The sequence below is a fragment of the Pristis pectinata genome, chromosome 8 (genome assembly GCF_009764475.1).
Source record: "Pristis pectinata isolate sPriPec2 chromosome 8, sPriPec2.1.pri, whole genome shotgun sequence".
In the NCBI taxonomy this organism is placed as follows: Eukaryota; Metazoa; Chordata; class Chondrichthyes; order Rhinopristiformes; family Pristidae; genus Pristis; species Pristis pectinata.
Window position 1 is genome coordinate 52,127,276 of NC_067412.1, and position 17,081 is coordinate 52,144,356.

Consider the following 17,081-nt stretch of genomic DNA (forward strand, 5'->3'; position numbering starts at 1 on the left):
ATAGTATCCAGGACACTCAGTGAGGAGCCCTCCAGGGCAGCTTAACAGCCAAGTTCATTATTCACTTAATGGCCTCTGGTGATGCAAAGGGAACGGAAGCAATTCCTCTGGGGAAGGACTTTGGTGAGTGGAGGTTCACATGATATACTGTGTCCTGGCCATTCTCTGTCAGTATGATGGCAGCCTTGAGGTGATCCTCCCTGCTAAGAATCCCAAACACGACCAAAGCCTGCAGAGATACCAGAGTCCTTGGGAACCATTTCTCTCAAGACCAAGGACACTCGTGACTGGGCATTTCGATTCGATGGTCCAAGATCCAATTAATCACAAAACTTTGCACTCACTCCCTTCACAAAAAAATAAGTAAACTCCAAACCAAATATATAAAACAATGAATATATTTAAGGATTTTTGTACACAACGGACTGCAGTGTGCTGCTACTCATAGTTACAAATTAAATACACGACAGTTTGAGATGACAATTTGACACACAGAGGTGAGGTACTATTTCTATTTTATACTGTACACTTGGAGAAGAATTGGCCACCTTGAAGCATTCAGTTTGTGATTAGCTTTCCAAATTGGTCAATTGTTTTCAAATCCACGGTTCTGCGGATCTCACATCCTGCGCAGACAGTCCTGCTGATAATTTTCTTCAGAGTGCAGGGCATCACGCCGTAAAATAAGGCTTGGGTGTGTGGACAGCACAGCACTTTCTTCTGAATCTGTCTGCGGCAGGGGCTTCCTTCAGGAGAGGTGGTGATCGGTTTGTGGAGTAGCCAGCGCAGGAGGAGTCTGTGGCCCTGCAGTGCAAAGCCCCTCAACCAAAATCAACAGTGCCCCAGCAATCTGCCACTGCTCTCCTTTCTGTGGGGGAAGGACCCGTGAAGGTTGGGCAGCCTCCCCATCTCAGCTCGGCGGTGGGTGTCAGAGTGTTGAGGGGAAGGCAGAGGGACCTCTGGCTGTACCACTAATGGCACTGAAAACATGCAGGGAGCTCCTCAGCTGGGATGTCACCAGTTCATCTTCTGCCAGCATCTTGAGGGACAAATGGGGGTAGGGGTGAGAGAAAATAAAACAGACAATTACAAGAGAGACTGGAGTAGATGAGATGTTTAAATTTGCACGTTTTATAATACTTTACATCAGAGCTTTGGGAAGCGTTGGTATGATGTAGGGAGAAGCTCGTTTGTGTTGGCTGGGGCCCAGATGGTCACTGAGATTTAACCGGTTCTTAAATCACCCCCGGATTATTGCAGTAAGGCTCACTCTCAACCCTGGATGGGCCTTGGCTGTGTGCTGGTCTGCAAAAAGGACCCTCTGCAGCTCCCACCTGCCGTGGCCCAGCTGGCAAGTACTGAACATACCCCCCAACTTCCACGTCAGTTAATAGAAGGGTGACACAGTTGCAAGGGCATCTTATACCAAGAGGGAAATGCTGAAACTATCGAAGGTTCAGTGGGATGGATGGAGGTTGCAGGCAGGAGCAGCCATACGTTTGAGGGGGACATAACACTCCGTGAGCAATTTGAGGAGCTGAAATGACAGGCAGACACAGCGCTAGGTCCCTGCCTACTGAGGGTGGGAATTTACAGGAAATGTATGTGCACAGCTCCCCCCCCTCCACTCTTACAATTGATGCAGAAATTATGGAATGCATTTACCCACTAAAGTCTTCAGCACTTCCTAATAAGCCAGCGTGTTTGAAATAAAGGAGAGATCAGAAGGTTAATAACTTTCACAACATTGCAAACAGCTGCATAAAGAATCTTAGGTACATGGAAAGATCAGTGAAAATGGAATGAATTAAACGGACAAGTCTACTGAAAGACTTCTCTCCACTATTCAAATGCATCATTGACAAAAATGCATCACAACTCCATTTACATGCCTTCACTTACTTCGCAACTACCCCAAAGGGCTTTGCACTTTGAACAGCCACTTGCGTGCAATACCGCGGGACGAATATTTCAGCACAAAGTCACATAATTCCACACTACACACACAGTCAGCTCACATACTTCTGGAAGCAAAGGCAGATTATGCCACACCACAATTCTGCTCGGGGTTCTGTAACTGCGCAAAGGAGGAAACAATTTCCTCTTACTTCATGTTACACACATGATGGAGCCAGAATTAAATTCCAGCGGCAGATGCAGGACTGGATAAAGCAGCTCTCTCAGAGTAGCACGATAAAAGACATTTTCCGTCAGTTTAAACTTCACACCTACTTTGGTATCTGGAAAGTCATGCTTTACACAAAGCCAATTGAAAATATTTTGGGATTACTTCAGAGACTGTTGAAAGAGAATACAGAGTAAAAAATTCTTATCCTGGGATTAGAGTCACATCGTCGTCCTCATCCTTCCCTCACTCTATAATTTCCTGCAGCCATTTCAAATACCTGAACTTCAATCCAGAACTTTTGTATTTAGTTGGCCCAGCCCCCTCACTTCTCCCATGGACAGTCAGGTATTAAGGTCTGAATTTCTTAAAGCTCTGATACAGGGTTTTGATCCGAAACATTGACAATTCCTTTCCTCCCATAGATGCTGCCTGACCCACTAAGTTCCTCCAGCAGATTTTTTGTTGCTCCAGATTCCAGCATCTGCCATCTGGTGTCTTTTTCTTCTTAAAGCTCTCCATTTTTCTTTCCTCCTTTGAGACATTCTTTAAAACCTACTTCCTTGAGTAGGTGTTGCTCAGCATTTCTAACATTGGCTCATGATGCTTGTCTGGTTACATTCCTGAGGAACATTTTAATGCACTTCCAGTTTAGAAATGGTTTGAGCAAAGAAGCTTACTGGTTTGCCTAGTTAAAGGTCATTGGTTCAAATATTCAGAGGACTGAGCTCAAAAATTTTGGCTGACTCCCCAGTGCAACACTTACTCATCACTACTGTTGCGGGAACATTTTTTCAGATGCAACATTAGTCATAGAGTCATACAGCATGGAAACAGGCCATTTGGCCCACCACATCCATGCCAACCAGTGGGCACCCATTCACATTAATCCCATCTACTAGCACTTAGCCTATATCCTTCTATGCCTAAGCAATTCAAGTGCGTATCAAGAGACTTTCTAAATTATGTCAGCAATCCAGCTTCAACCAGTTTCTCAGGCAGTGCATTCCAGGTACTCACCACTCTCTGGGTGAAAAAGGTTTCCCTTATAGCCCCTCTGAATGTTATTCCCCCTTATTCTAAATCTATGCCCTCTTGCTTTGTCTACATCTAATATGGGGAAAAGTTTCCTGCAGTCTACCCTATTTATACCCTTCAATTTTATATACCTCAATCACTTCCCCCCTTATCTTCCCGTGCTGCAGGGAGATCAGACCCAGCTTCTCCTGTCTCTCCTCATAACTGAAACACTCCATACCAGGCAACATCCTGGTGAATCTTCTCTGCACCCTCTCTATCACTATTGTACCTTTCCTATAATGTGGCGCCCAAAACTACACACAGTACTCCAGTTGAGGAGGCAGGCACAGTAGTGTAGCGGTTAGCGTAACGCTTTACAGTGCCAGTGACCCGGGTTCAATTCCGGCCACTGTCTGCAAGGAGTTTGTACGTTCTCCCCGTGTCTGCATGGGTTTCCTCCGGGTGCTCCGGTTTCCTCCCACATTCCAAAGACGTACAGATCAGGAAGTCTTGGGCATGCTATGTTGGCGCCAGAAGCATGGCAACACTTGCGGACTGCCCCCAGAACACTCTACGCAAAAGATGCATTTCACTCTGTGCTTTGATATACATGTGACTAATAAAGATATCTTATCTTGAGGCCTAACCAAAGTTTTATACATTTGGAGCATTACCTCCCTGCTTTTGTATTCAGTGCCTCAATTACTTAAGGCCAGAATCCCATAAACCCTCTTAACCATGTTATCTACTTACACTGGCACCTTCAAGGATCTCTGGATTTGTACTCTAAGGTCCCTCTGTTCCTCAATACTCCCTAAGACCCTATCATTCATGGTATGTGTCCTAGCCTCATTAGTACTCCCAAAATATATCACTAAACATTTATTTGGATTGAACTCCATCTGCCATTTATCAGCCCAAGTCCCCTCAGATTCATGCAAGTAATCCTTAGTGCTCCTTCATGGAACAAGGAGTTATCTCTTAAAGGGTTCTCAACCATGATATTTCAAAAGGCTCCATATTAATGCAAGCTTAAAAGGCAGGAAAGTGCAGCAAAATTGATAAGAATGAAGGCAGTGAAGGGAAAGTCTCAAGTTTGGGTCATTGGCAATAAAAAGACATTTGTTTTGCTCAAACTCCGTTAGACATGTTGGAACAGGCAAACGGAAGTCTTTCTTTCATTCTAACTCTGGCATAAGGCATTCATTCTGATTGCAGCTGAAGACTGGGACCTGTGACTGGGCCTAATAAACACGAGATAGATTTAAATGATATTCCCCAAATGTGCATTTCTAGTTCACACCATAAACATTCTGAACTACTCTGGACTCCAGGCTGAGGACTGAGCCCATGGTAATTCAAAATGTATGTGATCAACAGAATTCTCAATGGCAATTCAGATACAGGCTACCAAATCTATCTCGTGTTTATAAGGCCCAGTCACAGATTTACCAGGTGACTCCTCAATTCGACCACCTTATTGCTTCAATGATGAGCTGCCTTCTCTGATGGGTGGGTATAAGTCATGGTTCATTGGTGGATTGACTGCACTCAGCTCTGATCACAACTCTAGAATGAATGCCAGCTACCCAGGCTGTGCAGGTTGTGTCTGTGCTTAGTGGGCAAGGTTTTTTCCATTAGCACCAGGCAACCACCCTCAGTAATCCAGCCCATACTACCACCAGCACTATCTAAGTCTTGAGGGAAGGGCAAGGGGAAGCTGTCATCACTAACTAGAAACTTCATCAAATCCATTACAAGGACCGCTGCTGTCTGGATAGTAGAGTCATAGAGCAATACAGCATGGAAACAGGCCCTTTGGCCCAATGAGTCCATACCGACCATGGTGCCCACCCATCTAGTCCCAATTTCCTGTGTTTGGCCCATATCCTTCTAAGCCCTGCCCCTCCATGTACCTATCCAAGTGCTTCTTAAATGAATCTATTGTACCTGCCTCAACAACTTCCTCTGGTGGCTCGTTCCATATACTCACCATCCTCTGTGCGAAAATGTTGCCCTCAAGTCCCTTTTAAATCTTTCCCTCCTCAACCTACATCTCTGCTCCCCCTCCCCTACCCTAGGGGAAAGACTGCTACCATCCACCTTATCTATGCCCCTCATGATTTTATATACCTCTATAAGATCACCCTCATTCTACTATGCTCCACGGAATAAAGACCTAGCCTGTCCAACCTCTCCCTATAACTCAGGCCCTCTAGTCCTGACAACATCCTTGTAAATCATTTCTGCACTCTTTCCAGTTTAACCACATCTTTCCTATAACAGGTCTAACCAAAACTGTTACTCCAAGTGTGGCCTCATCAACTGCAACATAATGTCCCAACTCCTGTACTCAATTCCCTGACTGATGAAGGCCAGCATTTTCACTACCCTGTCTACCTGTGATGTCACTTTCAACAAACTATGTAATTGTACTCCTAGGTCCCTCTGTTCAATTACACTTCCTTGTGCCCTACCATCCCTATGCTGGTTTGACTTTCCAAAATGCATCACCTCACACTTATCTGTACTGAAAGCCATTTGTCGCTCCTCCGCCCACTTACCTAAGTGATCAAGATCCCCCTGTAATCTACGATAACCTTCTTCACTATCAACAACACCTCCTAATTCGTGTCATCTGCAAACTTACTGATCAAGCCTTGTGCACTTGCATCCAAATCATTGATATAAATAATGAATAACAAGGGTCCCAACACCAATCCCTGTGGCACACCACTAGTCACCAGCCTCCATTGTGAGAAGCAATCTTCAACCACTACCCTCTGCTTCCTACCTCCAAGCCAATTTTGAATCTACCTAGCTAGCTCTCCCTGGATTCCATGGGACCTAACCTTCCAGACCAGCCTACCATATGGCACCTTGTTGAAGGCCTTGCTGAAATCCAAATAGACCACATCCACTGCCCTACCTTCATCTACCTTTTTGGTTACCTCTTCAAAAAAACTAAAAGGTTCGTCAAGCACGACATTCCATGCACAAAGCCATGCTGACTCATCTTAATCAGACTCTGTCCACCCAAATACTGGTGGATCCTGTCCCTCAGAATTCCTTCCAGTAACCTCCCCACTACTGACATCAGGCTGACCGGCCAGTAGTTCCCCGGCTTGTCCTTGCTACCCTTTCGTAAACAATGGAGCATCATTAGCCATCTTCCAGTTTTCGGGAACTTCACCAGTGGCTAATGATGAAACAAAAATCTCTGCAAGGGCCTCCACAATTTCTCCTCTAGCCTCCCACAAAGTCCGAGGATGCACTTGGTCAGGCCCTGGGGATTTATCTGCCTTAATGTGCTGCAAATACCTCCTCTCTGGTAATATGAATGTCTTCCAAAACATCTCCACTAGTTTCCCTCATCTCTTGAGCAACTATGATTTTCTCCTCAGTAAGCACCGATGAGAAATTATCATTAAAAATCCAACCCATCTCCTGTGGCTCAAGATGCAAGGGACCTACTCTCTCCCTGGCCACCCTTTTACTCTCAAAATAGCTACAGAACCTTTGGGATTTTCCTAACCTACCTGCCAGATCCATCCCATGCCCTTTTATTTGCCCTCCTGATTTCCCTCTTAAGAGTATTCTTACTCTTTTTATGGTCATCAAGGGATTTGCCCATACCTGACCTCCTAAACCAAATGTACACTTCCTCTTTTTCTTGACCAGACCCTCAATATTCTCTCGTCAGCCAAGGTTCCCTAAACTTGCCAGGTTTATCCTCCACCCTAACAGGAACATGCTGCTCCAGGGCTCTTGATATCCCACTCTTAAAAGCCCCTCAGTTGCTATTCATTCTTTCCCTTCAAACAGGCTCACCAATCGACCTCCGGTAGATTCTGCCTAATTCCCCAAAATTACCCCTTCTGCAGTTAAGGACCCCAACCTGTGGACCTGTCCTATTCTTTTTGATCACTACCTTAAAATTAATAGCATTATGGTCACTAGTGCTCCTTGACTGCCACTTCAGATACCTGCCCTACCTCGTTCCCTACCAGAAGGTCCAGTATTGCACCGTCCTGAGTAGGGCTCTCTATATATTGACTCAGGAACTTTCCTGGACACATTTCATAAATTCCACACCATCCAGGCCTTTAAACACTCTAGGTAGTCTGGTCAATACTGGGGAAATTAAAATCTCCAACTAATACAGCCCTATTATTCTGGCAACTCTAAACAATTTCACCGCACACCTGCTCCTCAAGTTCCCACTGACTACTGGGGGGTCTATAATACAGCCCCACTAGAGGACCCTCCCCTTCTTCTTTCTATGTTCTGCCCATATGACGTCACTTCACGATCCCCCAAGAACGTCATCTCTAAGTACCACTGTTATGTCTTCCCTTATCAAAAAGGCAACAACCCCTCCTCACTTACCTATACCTCTGTCACGCCTGTAGCATCTGTATCCTGGAACACCGAGCTTCCAGTCCTGCCCTTCTCTCAGCCACGTTTCTGTTACAGCTATAACATCCCAGTCCTCAGAGGCAATCCACACTCTGAGTTTGTCCACCTGTTAAACCTCGTGCATCAAAATAAATGCAGTTTAACTGGTCATTCCTTTCCCTGCTTTTACTGTGCCCCTGGCTATCCTGATTACTAAACTTGCTCTCACTGGCTACTGCTTTAGCCCATGACCTGCTCCTCCTCAGAGACCCACTTCCCTGCCAATCTAGTTTAACCCCCTCCTGTGTAGCACTAGCAAATTTTCCCTGCAAAGATATTGGTCCCTCTCTGGTTCAAGTGCAACCCATCCCTATATGTCCATCTGTCCCATGCTTTCACAGATGTTTCTCCTCTTACTGCCTCAAAACCTTGGTCACTATCTGCAAGGTCTAATTTAGGAATGTGATTAAAACAGCTACCATTCACTTGGATGTATAGATATAGAACGGCCAAAAAGCTGGTTGGCATCAAGTTCAGGACCCGTGAGAATGGACTTTCCATCGATAAGACTACACGAACAAAACAGTTTCAGTGACATCTCTCCAATTTCCTCCTGTTCCCCTTGAGGTCACACACTATCCAGACCTGAATGTACACCACTGCTCCTTCATCAGTGTTGATTCGAGTTGGCGGATCACATTAAAGCACTTCAAGACCACATTCACCTCTCAACTACAGTGAAATCCCACCTTCCCAGGGAAACTGGAGACTAGCAAAAATGACAGCCTTTACAGAGACCCCCCTTTCCCTATGAGTAATTAACATTACTCTCACTTTGAGTGAAACATTGACCTGTTCTGTTTAAGGGATGGACATCCTCTCTTTGCTCGTTGAAGTGTCTCAGTTAAGGAGTATTTCCCATGATTCAAGCATTTTAAAATATGTATTGAAAACAATTTAACTTTAAACTTTCAATGCACTTACAACAAAAGTGGTCACATGCAAGCCTGAGAATTTAACTTCTACACATCATTTAGGTTCACTAAACAAATGTAACATTATTATCAGATCTGAATATAGCAGATGGAGAGGAGCCAGATGCAAAACGTACTATGCAGCCTCACTGAGGGTATTGTTCAGTTGTAAAGGGGAGTATGGGAGCTATCAGTATGCAAAGAGCTGCTTTGCATTGCCACAATGCACCATTAGAAACTGTTAGCTAAACCCATAGTCAACAGAAAGATAGGTGCAAGTTAAAAAAGGAAGTGGATCTCAAGTTAGTGCCTCACTACACGCTATCCCTGTAATTACCTTTTGGGTAGGGCCAATTTAGTTTGGCAATGTCCTTAATATGCATTAAAATATTTTGGAACAGCAGCCCTGAAATATAAAGCACCTTTGACGTTGCCAGGAACTTTACAGTTGGCATTCAAGATAAACATTAGCAGAGGCAAGCATGTGATCATAGGATTGTTACAGTATGGAAGGAGCCTACTTGGCCAGTCGATTCCATTGCACACCAGAGCAATCCAGCCGGTCTCACTACCCAGCCCGCTCTCCACAGCCCCGCAAATTACTTCTATTCACATACTTATCCAGCTGACCTATGATTAGTACAATGGACTTTGCCTCCACTACTTCATGCCTAACAATGTGTACAGTTCCAGCATGACACAAATACACTTCTATATTATGCATATGCCCATATCCGGAATGCCTTCTTAACCCCTGAAGGAACAGAGGCAAAGACACAGGAGTGACGTGGGGTAAAGAGTCACACAACCACCACAATAGTGCCACCGGCATAGGTCAGTGAAGTTAGATCCAAGTGTAATGGTGTCATTTGGGAAATCTTTTATCATCCCTTAGTCAGTGTTCTGCCAAGGTTGTGTTTGTTGATGCAACCTTCAAGGAGAAGCTCATGCTTGGTTCAGGCATTGTCCACATGATCAGATGATGGCGGGGTGAGTGGGGGTGGGGGAGGGCAAGGTGGAGAGAATGTTTTTGTCTGTATAATGGAGCAGTTAGTTTCCTGTTTTTCAGCTAAAGCTGTGATACAAGAAATTGCGCAGGAAAGTCTGTTGCTCAATGTGACCAATGGAACAACCGCTCCAGAACACTGGCAGAGCCTGGCTGGTGGGACTAACAAAGATGGGCTCAAAGGAAACATACTTGTTGTTTTCCACTTCAAAATCTCCAGGGTATATCCAGACTTGACCTTGGGTTTGAACAGGGCAGCAAGAAGCTTAGGGACATCCTATCCCTGAGCATCTACTTCACTGCCTATGCAACATCAACTCTCCTTCCTGTTACAACCTTAAAATATCTCACTTCCTGATTTATAGAACATGTAATGTGCTTTGTAATGTTCCCGAATCATGCCCTGACCTCACTCACTTGTCTCCCCAATATCCTGCACCCCCTCTTTGTGCCTTGCCCCAATCCCCCCAACCTCTCTCTCTCCTCCTTGTAAGTTCTTCCCATTGTGTTGTTGCACGTCCTGTCATCTCAGACTACCCTTTTGAAGCGGCTTCACAAACCACAAAGGAAGGAACCAACCATACAGCTGGGCCAGACTGAGTCATGCTAAATCTTTCCCTCGAGGGATGCTGTGAACAAACCAGATCAAACCACAATCTATAAATTATTTTTATTCCATTTATGTAGTTTACTCAGTTTAAGTTCTCCAGATGCCATAGTGGTACTTGAACACGTGTTCAGGTCAGTGGTCAGAGAGTGGTCCATACTCTCTGTCCCATTACCTACTCTCTCCATTTCCATTCCATCTGAAGCTTCCATATTTAATATAACCCAGTGTATCCTAGGAAGCCAGGGAAGAAACTGCTGAGATATTTGGATCATCATTAGCCAAGGGTGAGGTACTGGAAGATTGGAGGGTGGCCAATGTTGTGCTTTTATTTAAGAAGGGCTGCAAGATGAGCCAGGGAACCAGAGGCCAAGAGCCCTAACCTAGATGGTGGGAAAGTTACGTGGGAGGGGATGGTCACAGGGGTTGGGGAGGGGGAGAAATTCTGAGACACAGAATCAACCTGCATCCTGCATTTGACCGATTAAGTACAGACAGCATGGCTTTGTGCCTAGGAAATCATGTCTCACAAATCAGAATGAGTTTTTTTTAAAAGAGGTGACCAAGAGGATTGACAAGGGCAATGGACTTTAGCAAGGCCTTTGACAAGGTCCCACAGAGTAGACTGGTCTGGAAGGTTAAATCCCATGGGATCTGTGTGAGCTAGCCAGTTGGATACAAACTAGCTTGGTGATAGGAGACCAGAAGGTGACGTCTATCACCACACGCCTGTGATATTGTGTGCAGTTCTGGTCACCATGCTATAGGAAAGATGTCATTAAACCAGAAACCAGAATGGGTGCAGAAAAGATTCACATGGAATGTTACTGGGTCTGGAAGGCTTGAGTTATAAAGAGAGACTGGATAGGCTGGAGCTCTTTTTCCCTGGAGTGGAGGCGGCTGAGGGGTGAATTTATCGAGGTTTATAAAATCATGAGTGGCATAGATAAGGTGGACGGTCACAGTCTTTTTCCCAGGATAGGGGAATCTAAAACTAGAGGGCATCAGTTTGAGGTGTGAGGGGAAAGATTTAAAAGGGATCTAAGGGGCAAGTTTTTCCACACAGAAGGTGGTGGGTATCTGGAAGTAGCTGCCAGAGAAAGTGATAGAGGCCGGTACATTTACAATACTTAAAAGACATTTATATAGATACATGGATAGGAAAGGTTCAGAGGGGTATGGGCCAAATGCAGGCAAATGGGACTAGCTCAGATAGGCACTTGGGTTGGCATGGATGAATTAGGCTGAAGGGCCTATTTCCATGCTGTGTAATCATGACTCTATGACATTCAGCTCATTGTATCCATGCCAGCCCCCTAGAGAGAGCGATCCTATCAGTCCCATTCCCCCTCCCCAATTTCTCTGTTCCTCTGCAACTTGCTCTCTCTCACACGTGCCCACCCGTTCCCCTTTAATTCCTTTCCCACTCGCGTTACGCTGAGGGGTAATTTGCAGCGACCAAGTAACCACTGGCACGTCTTTGGGGCACGGGAGAAAATTCCGGGGAAACCCACACAAACTCCACACAGCCAGCGCCCCCGCTCAGGATCGAACTCCGGTCCCTGGATCTGCGAGGCAGGCAGATCGAACCGCTCCACCACTGTGCTAACTTAAGCTAGAAGGAGCAGAGAACCTAAACCTAACTGGGCATTTCTGGTGCTGACACCCACACAGCTCACTGAGTAGGTGCTGATGGAAAAGTGTTGGGCACAAGCTTGAATCCAACAGGGACATAGAGTAAAAAGATGAGGAGAGGTTGGAAGGAGTGAGAGTAAAAAGATGAGGAGAGGTTGGAAGGAGTGAGGAGGTGGGGGTGGGGAGTAGGTGCTCTGTCTTCTACTGGCCTTCAGGTCCAGAGGAGCAGGAAACATTTTTCTTTGTGAGCACCATACAATGCAGAATTGGGAGATGGGAGGGAACCACCCCCTTGGACTGCCCTGCAAATGACTGTGCAAACAGATCATTAAAGCGAAAACTTTAATCATTAACATGCTGTTTACGGTCAGTGTATGGCTCACAAAAGGTATTTGGTTCATTGACTCATGTCATCTGCTGTTGACCGTTCTGTGTCACTAACCTGTTCATGGGTGATTTCTGATAACTCCTTCACCATATCTTTAAAGTTGGCCTTTAACCCTTCGTGATACTCCAGTTGATCCTCCTTAATCAGCCGCTCATTTAAATCCAGGGCGAGACTGCAGGCTGTAACAAATTCCCTGCAGGCAAATGAAAACTTGTTTTTTTAGTTTCAGAGACTTTGAGTTAACTTGATGTCCCAGAAATGACTCTGGTAAAACACCACCAGGTTCAAGAACAGCTACTTCCCTCCAGCTATTCAGATCTTGAACCAACCAGCACAAGCTAATCACTACAGTTTAGCAACACTATGACCAATTTGATCACTTTGCACTAATCTTTCATTGTTCTCATTGTGTTCTTTCTTGTAAAAATTGTGTATAAGTTATGCCTTTCTTGTGAAAGCTGCTTATCTGATGCTATGTGCCTGTGATGCTGCTGCAAGTAAGTTTTTCATTGCACCCATGCATACATATACTTGTGCATATGACAAGAAACTCAACTTTGACTTTCTAAACTCCAGTCGATCATGTACATGAAATGGTTAATAACTTGTGCTTCAAATGGTCTTTAATCACCTGCTGTTCAATTGCAGGAGGTAGAAGGAAGGCTTAGGGTTTATCTAGGTGTCTTGTGATTTTGAAAACCTCCATTACATCTCCCCCCTTGGGCAATTTTCTTCACCAGTGTAAACAGGGAACACAGAAAATGCAATAGAAATAGCTCACCTTTCAATATTCTGGTTATTGCATGATGCAAAGAGATTAAGGTGTTGGCTAACGCTATCAATGACTGTCAGTGAGAGAAGACATTGGTCCTAATACAGAAGCCATAGTTTACAAAGCAACGTCACCCATGGCTCCTCTCACCAGATCTCATGCAGCAGTTAGTGCTACAGAGACCCAGGTTTGATTCTGACCTTGGGCGCTGTCCGTGTGGAGTTTGCGAGAGAATGGGTTGTAGGGAAATGGCTTGGGGAACGGGGCTGATGGGATTACTCTGAGAGCTGGCATAGTTGCAAGGGGCCAAATGGCCTCCTCCTATGTTATAAGGAAATACGAAGTCACTTATACACTGTCTCAGAAACACAAGTTGTCTTTATCGTTAAAGTTCCCACCCCACTGGATCTCCATTTATAACGCAACATGCCAACCTATTGCAGCTTATTTTCCAGTATTCATTACTGATCATCACTTAATGACACAGAGTAATCTGCTACAGTGCAGGCACTAATATTTGAGAATGATATCGGCCACCTGCACAAAACATCTGATTCCCCGATACATAATCCACATAGCATGGTGTGGAGTTCCCAGGGTGGACTATCATCAAGTTAGCACCAGATGTACATTTGTAAATTTTGGATAAATGTGTGAAAGAAGGTCTTTAATATAAAACATTAACTCCTTTTCTCTCTCCACAGATGCTGCCTGACCCACCAAGTGTTTCCAGCATTTTCTGTTTTTGTTTCAGATTACCAGTATCTGCAGTGGGAAGGGGGAAGTGGGGAGGGGTAGAGAGGGGATGTGCAGAATGGGGGAGGGTGAGGGATGTGGGGGGTCAGGAGGAGGAGGGGGGAGGAGGAAGGGGAGGAGGGGGGGAGGGGAGGAGGGGGGAGATGACAGTAAGGGGGGAAAAAAGATGAAAAGGGAAATTTGGAAAGATCTCTGGGGAAAGTAGAGGAGATCCATGTTTCTGTACCAAGCACAATAACAGCACATTTTGGACTGGGTCTGTGTTCAATTATGTAAATTCTCCTCTCCCTTCACTTACCGGAATATTTCCTTCAATTGCTTCACTTTCTTGGTTGGAAGCTTGACTGACTTGCTGTCATCCAAGAACGCTCTTGCGTAGGCCAATGGACCTGCATTTACCTAGGACAGAGCCAAGGACAATCTTTTGTGGTGTGCTTTAGGCAACGTGGGAGCAATTCATCAGCTGCAATCCGAAGGTCTAGCTAAAAAAAATCCACCAGATTTACTAAAAATAAGGAAAAGTTTTCTGTACATGTTGAAGCCTGGATATCCTGCATAGGTCAGGAGGTTAAGGCATTTCAGTTGTGTAATCTACAATGTTTGTTCTCTGGACTGCATGTACTTGGACAAGACCCACCCTGTCATTTTCTTGTAGTTGATGACAAAATGTGTATCATATTACAAAACAGTTTGATTTTTAAAGGGTTTTTGGCAGTTAGATTAGGATCAGTGTATGCAATGCTGGACAAGAACATGAGGGGAAACCTGGGCTTTAAATAGTGCGTGTCAGAACCTCAATGTTCCAATCACTCTCAGGTCAAACAGTTGATGTGCAGTTCCCATTCGGAAACCTTACCACCAATTCATGCAAAGCAAGTGATTAAACAAATGACCAAATAACTTGTTCCAGTGTTGTGGAGCTGTCAAAAGCAGTAGATGAGGAGCGATTGTGTCAGTTAGGATTATATTCACCAGAGTTCAGGAGAGGGATTTCAAAGAGTGCCATAAAGTGTCAACAGTACCCAGACAGACGATATGCAGGGAACATGTTCCCAGTGAGTGCTGAGTATAGAACCAGTGGTCACAGCCTCAGGATATGTGATATGAAATGTAGAGATCAGAATAGATTTCTTCACCCGGGGGTGGTGATGCCTTAGCCCTCTCTACCACAGCAGGCGGCCAAAGTCAGTAAATATGTTCAAGGAGAAAGTAGATGCCTTAACACCAGAGCTCAGGATATTGAAGTGGATGATCAGCTATTGCCAGACAGAATGGGGAAGCAGGACTGAAGGACCAAATGGCTTTCTCCTATGTTTTCAACACAAACTAGAAGGACAACACTTCATATTCCACCTGGGTAGTTTACAACCCAGCGACATGAACACTGAATTCTCCACTTTCAGGTAACCTGCTCGCCCTCTGTCCCTTTTCTCTCTCCTAATCTAGCCTTGTCCTCCCAACCACATCCTTCTTTCCAACCTCTTCCCTCATCCCCCAGCCCCTTATCTTCCAGTTCCTTTTCCCTCACCCACCTATTCCATCTGCACATCATTCACACACTCCTCCCACTGGGTCCCCTATCCCCTCCCTTCCACTGTTCCCATCTGCCCACCATCCCTCCCTTATTGATTCCACTCTTCACCCTCCTTTCTGACCAGATCCCATCATTTGCAGCCCTTTTTTGCTTCCACCTGTCACCTCCCAGCCTCTGTCACTATCTCCACCATTCCCTCCCCCAACTGACTCCATCTGCCCATCAACCCCTCCTCACCCGGATCCAATTATCACTTGCCGCTCTTGTTCCACCCCTTCCTATACTGGCTATTTCCACCACCACCCCGGCCCCCCCCCCCCCCAAACTCCTTCAATCCAGATGAAGGGCCTTGACCCAAAACGTCAACTTCCCTCCATAGAAGCTGCCTGACCCACTGAGTTCCTCCAGCAGCTCATTTTTGGCTCCAGATTACAGCATCTGCAGTCTTTTGTGTCTCCTGTATTTTCAGTGTTTCTATGCTTTTATAAAGATTGGATCTACACCCGGCCCTTCTTTGAACTCTAGGATCTTTATCTCCAACCCCGAGAGGACAATTGATTTCAATTTAATGATCAGATCCCCAAAAGGTGAATAAATAAAAAACTCCCTGCTGACAGAACTGTCAATATAACTCTGTTGAAGTGCCAGCAAATTAGGGTGGCACCATGGTGCAACAGTTGAGCCACTGCCTCACAGCTCCTGTGAACGGGTCAATCCTGACCTCTGGCACTGTCTGTGTGGAGTTTGCATATTTCTCCCTTTTGACCACGGGGGTTCCTCCAGGTGCACCAGTTTCTCCCAAATGCCAAATACATGTGGGTCAGTAGGTTAATGGCTGCTGTAAATTCTCCTAGTATGTAGGTGAGTGGGATAATATGGGGTGAGTCGAGGGAATATGGTGGGAATAAATGGTATTAGCGTAAATGTGGGTGATGGTTGGTGCAGGACCCGATTAGCTGAGGGCCTGCTTCCATGCTGTGTGGCTCCCTCACAAGTTCATGGAACTACCTGCATGAATGCTAGATACTGATCTTGCCAGCTGCCCTCTGACACTGAAGTTGGAATTGGATTTCAAGCAGCAGAATGTGAATGCGACAAACTCCCATGCCAACCTGTCCATCAGACCTGCACCGGAACAGAACAGTGCTCCATTCATCTGACCTGCACAGGAAGGGCTGCGGGGCATCCAGCCAAGTACTTGATACATCTTTTATTGCATCCCTTGAGGGGAAATTGCAGATTTATCTTACACCAAGGTACTGTTCAATGTTCCCTACTGTGTAGTTCATCTTCCTGAGGTTTTCCAGCTGAAGAATTTAGAAAAAGCCAGGAATCTTCCAACCTGGATAGAAAACCTGGTAGCACAGTCCATGGGACTGACTGTGTAAATGAGAGTCAAGGGAATTGCTGGAGAGTGGAACAAGGAGTGATGTGATCTGACTGGGAACTGAAAGAGGAAGGTGTTCCAATGTTTTCTGGAAATTGGGAAGCCCGCAATACAATTTCTGATTCATTAAAACAGCTCCCATCTCAAATTTACTGCCTCCGTTAAAAGTACAACTCCCCAAATAAACAGCAGAAAATCCTGGAAACTCTCAGCAGGTTGGCCATATCTGTGGGGACAGAAGCAGTTAACGTTTCAGGTTCTGTTTCAGAATGGGGGAAAGTGAGAAAACAACCTAGCTTTAAGCTGCAGAGGGGTTGGGTTAGGGTTGAATTGGACAGAGCAATACCTCTAGTAGGCTGAGGCTAGGGTTGCCATGGTGAATCTGAGGTTTATGGAGCCGTCTAGTCAACAGCCAGAGACATTTGCTACAGAGAAAGATGTGGCTATAAAAACAAGTTCTGGTCAGCACCTTCTCGAAA

The 17,081-nt window shown here is 45.3% G+C and overlaps 1 protein-coding gene across 1 annotated transcript in view; it reads right to left on the reverse strand.

Annotated features, from left to right (window-relative positions):
• Nucleotides 1–381: 381 nt before the first annotated feature.
• The window catches only part of dock11 (dedicator of cytokinesis 11), a 251,775-nt gene continuing 235,075 nt past the window's right edge, over nt 382–17,081 (reverse strand). Inside the window, exons 51-53 of the mRNA XM_052020888.1 lie at nt 13,980–14,080; nt 12,208–12,346; nt 382–1,039 (exon numbers count right to left, since the gene is read on the reverse strand). Of these exons, the coding sequence (XP_051876848.1) occupies nt 929–1,039; nt 12,208–12,346; nt 13,980–14,080 (351 nt within the window). The 3' untranslated portion in view covers nt 382–928. The remainder of the gene's footprint in view (nt 1,040–12,207; nt 12,347–13,979; nt 14,081–17,081) is intronic.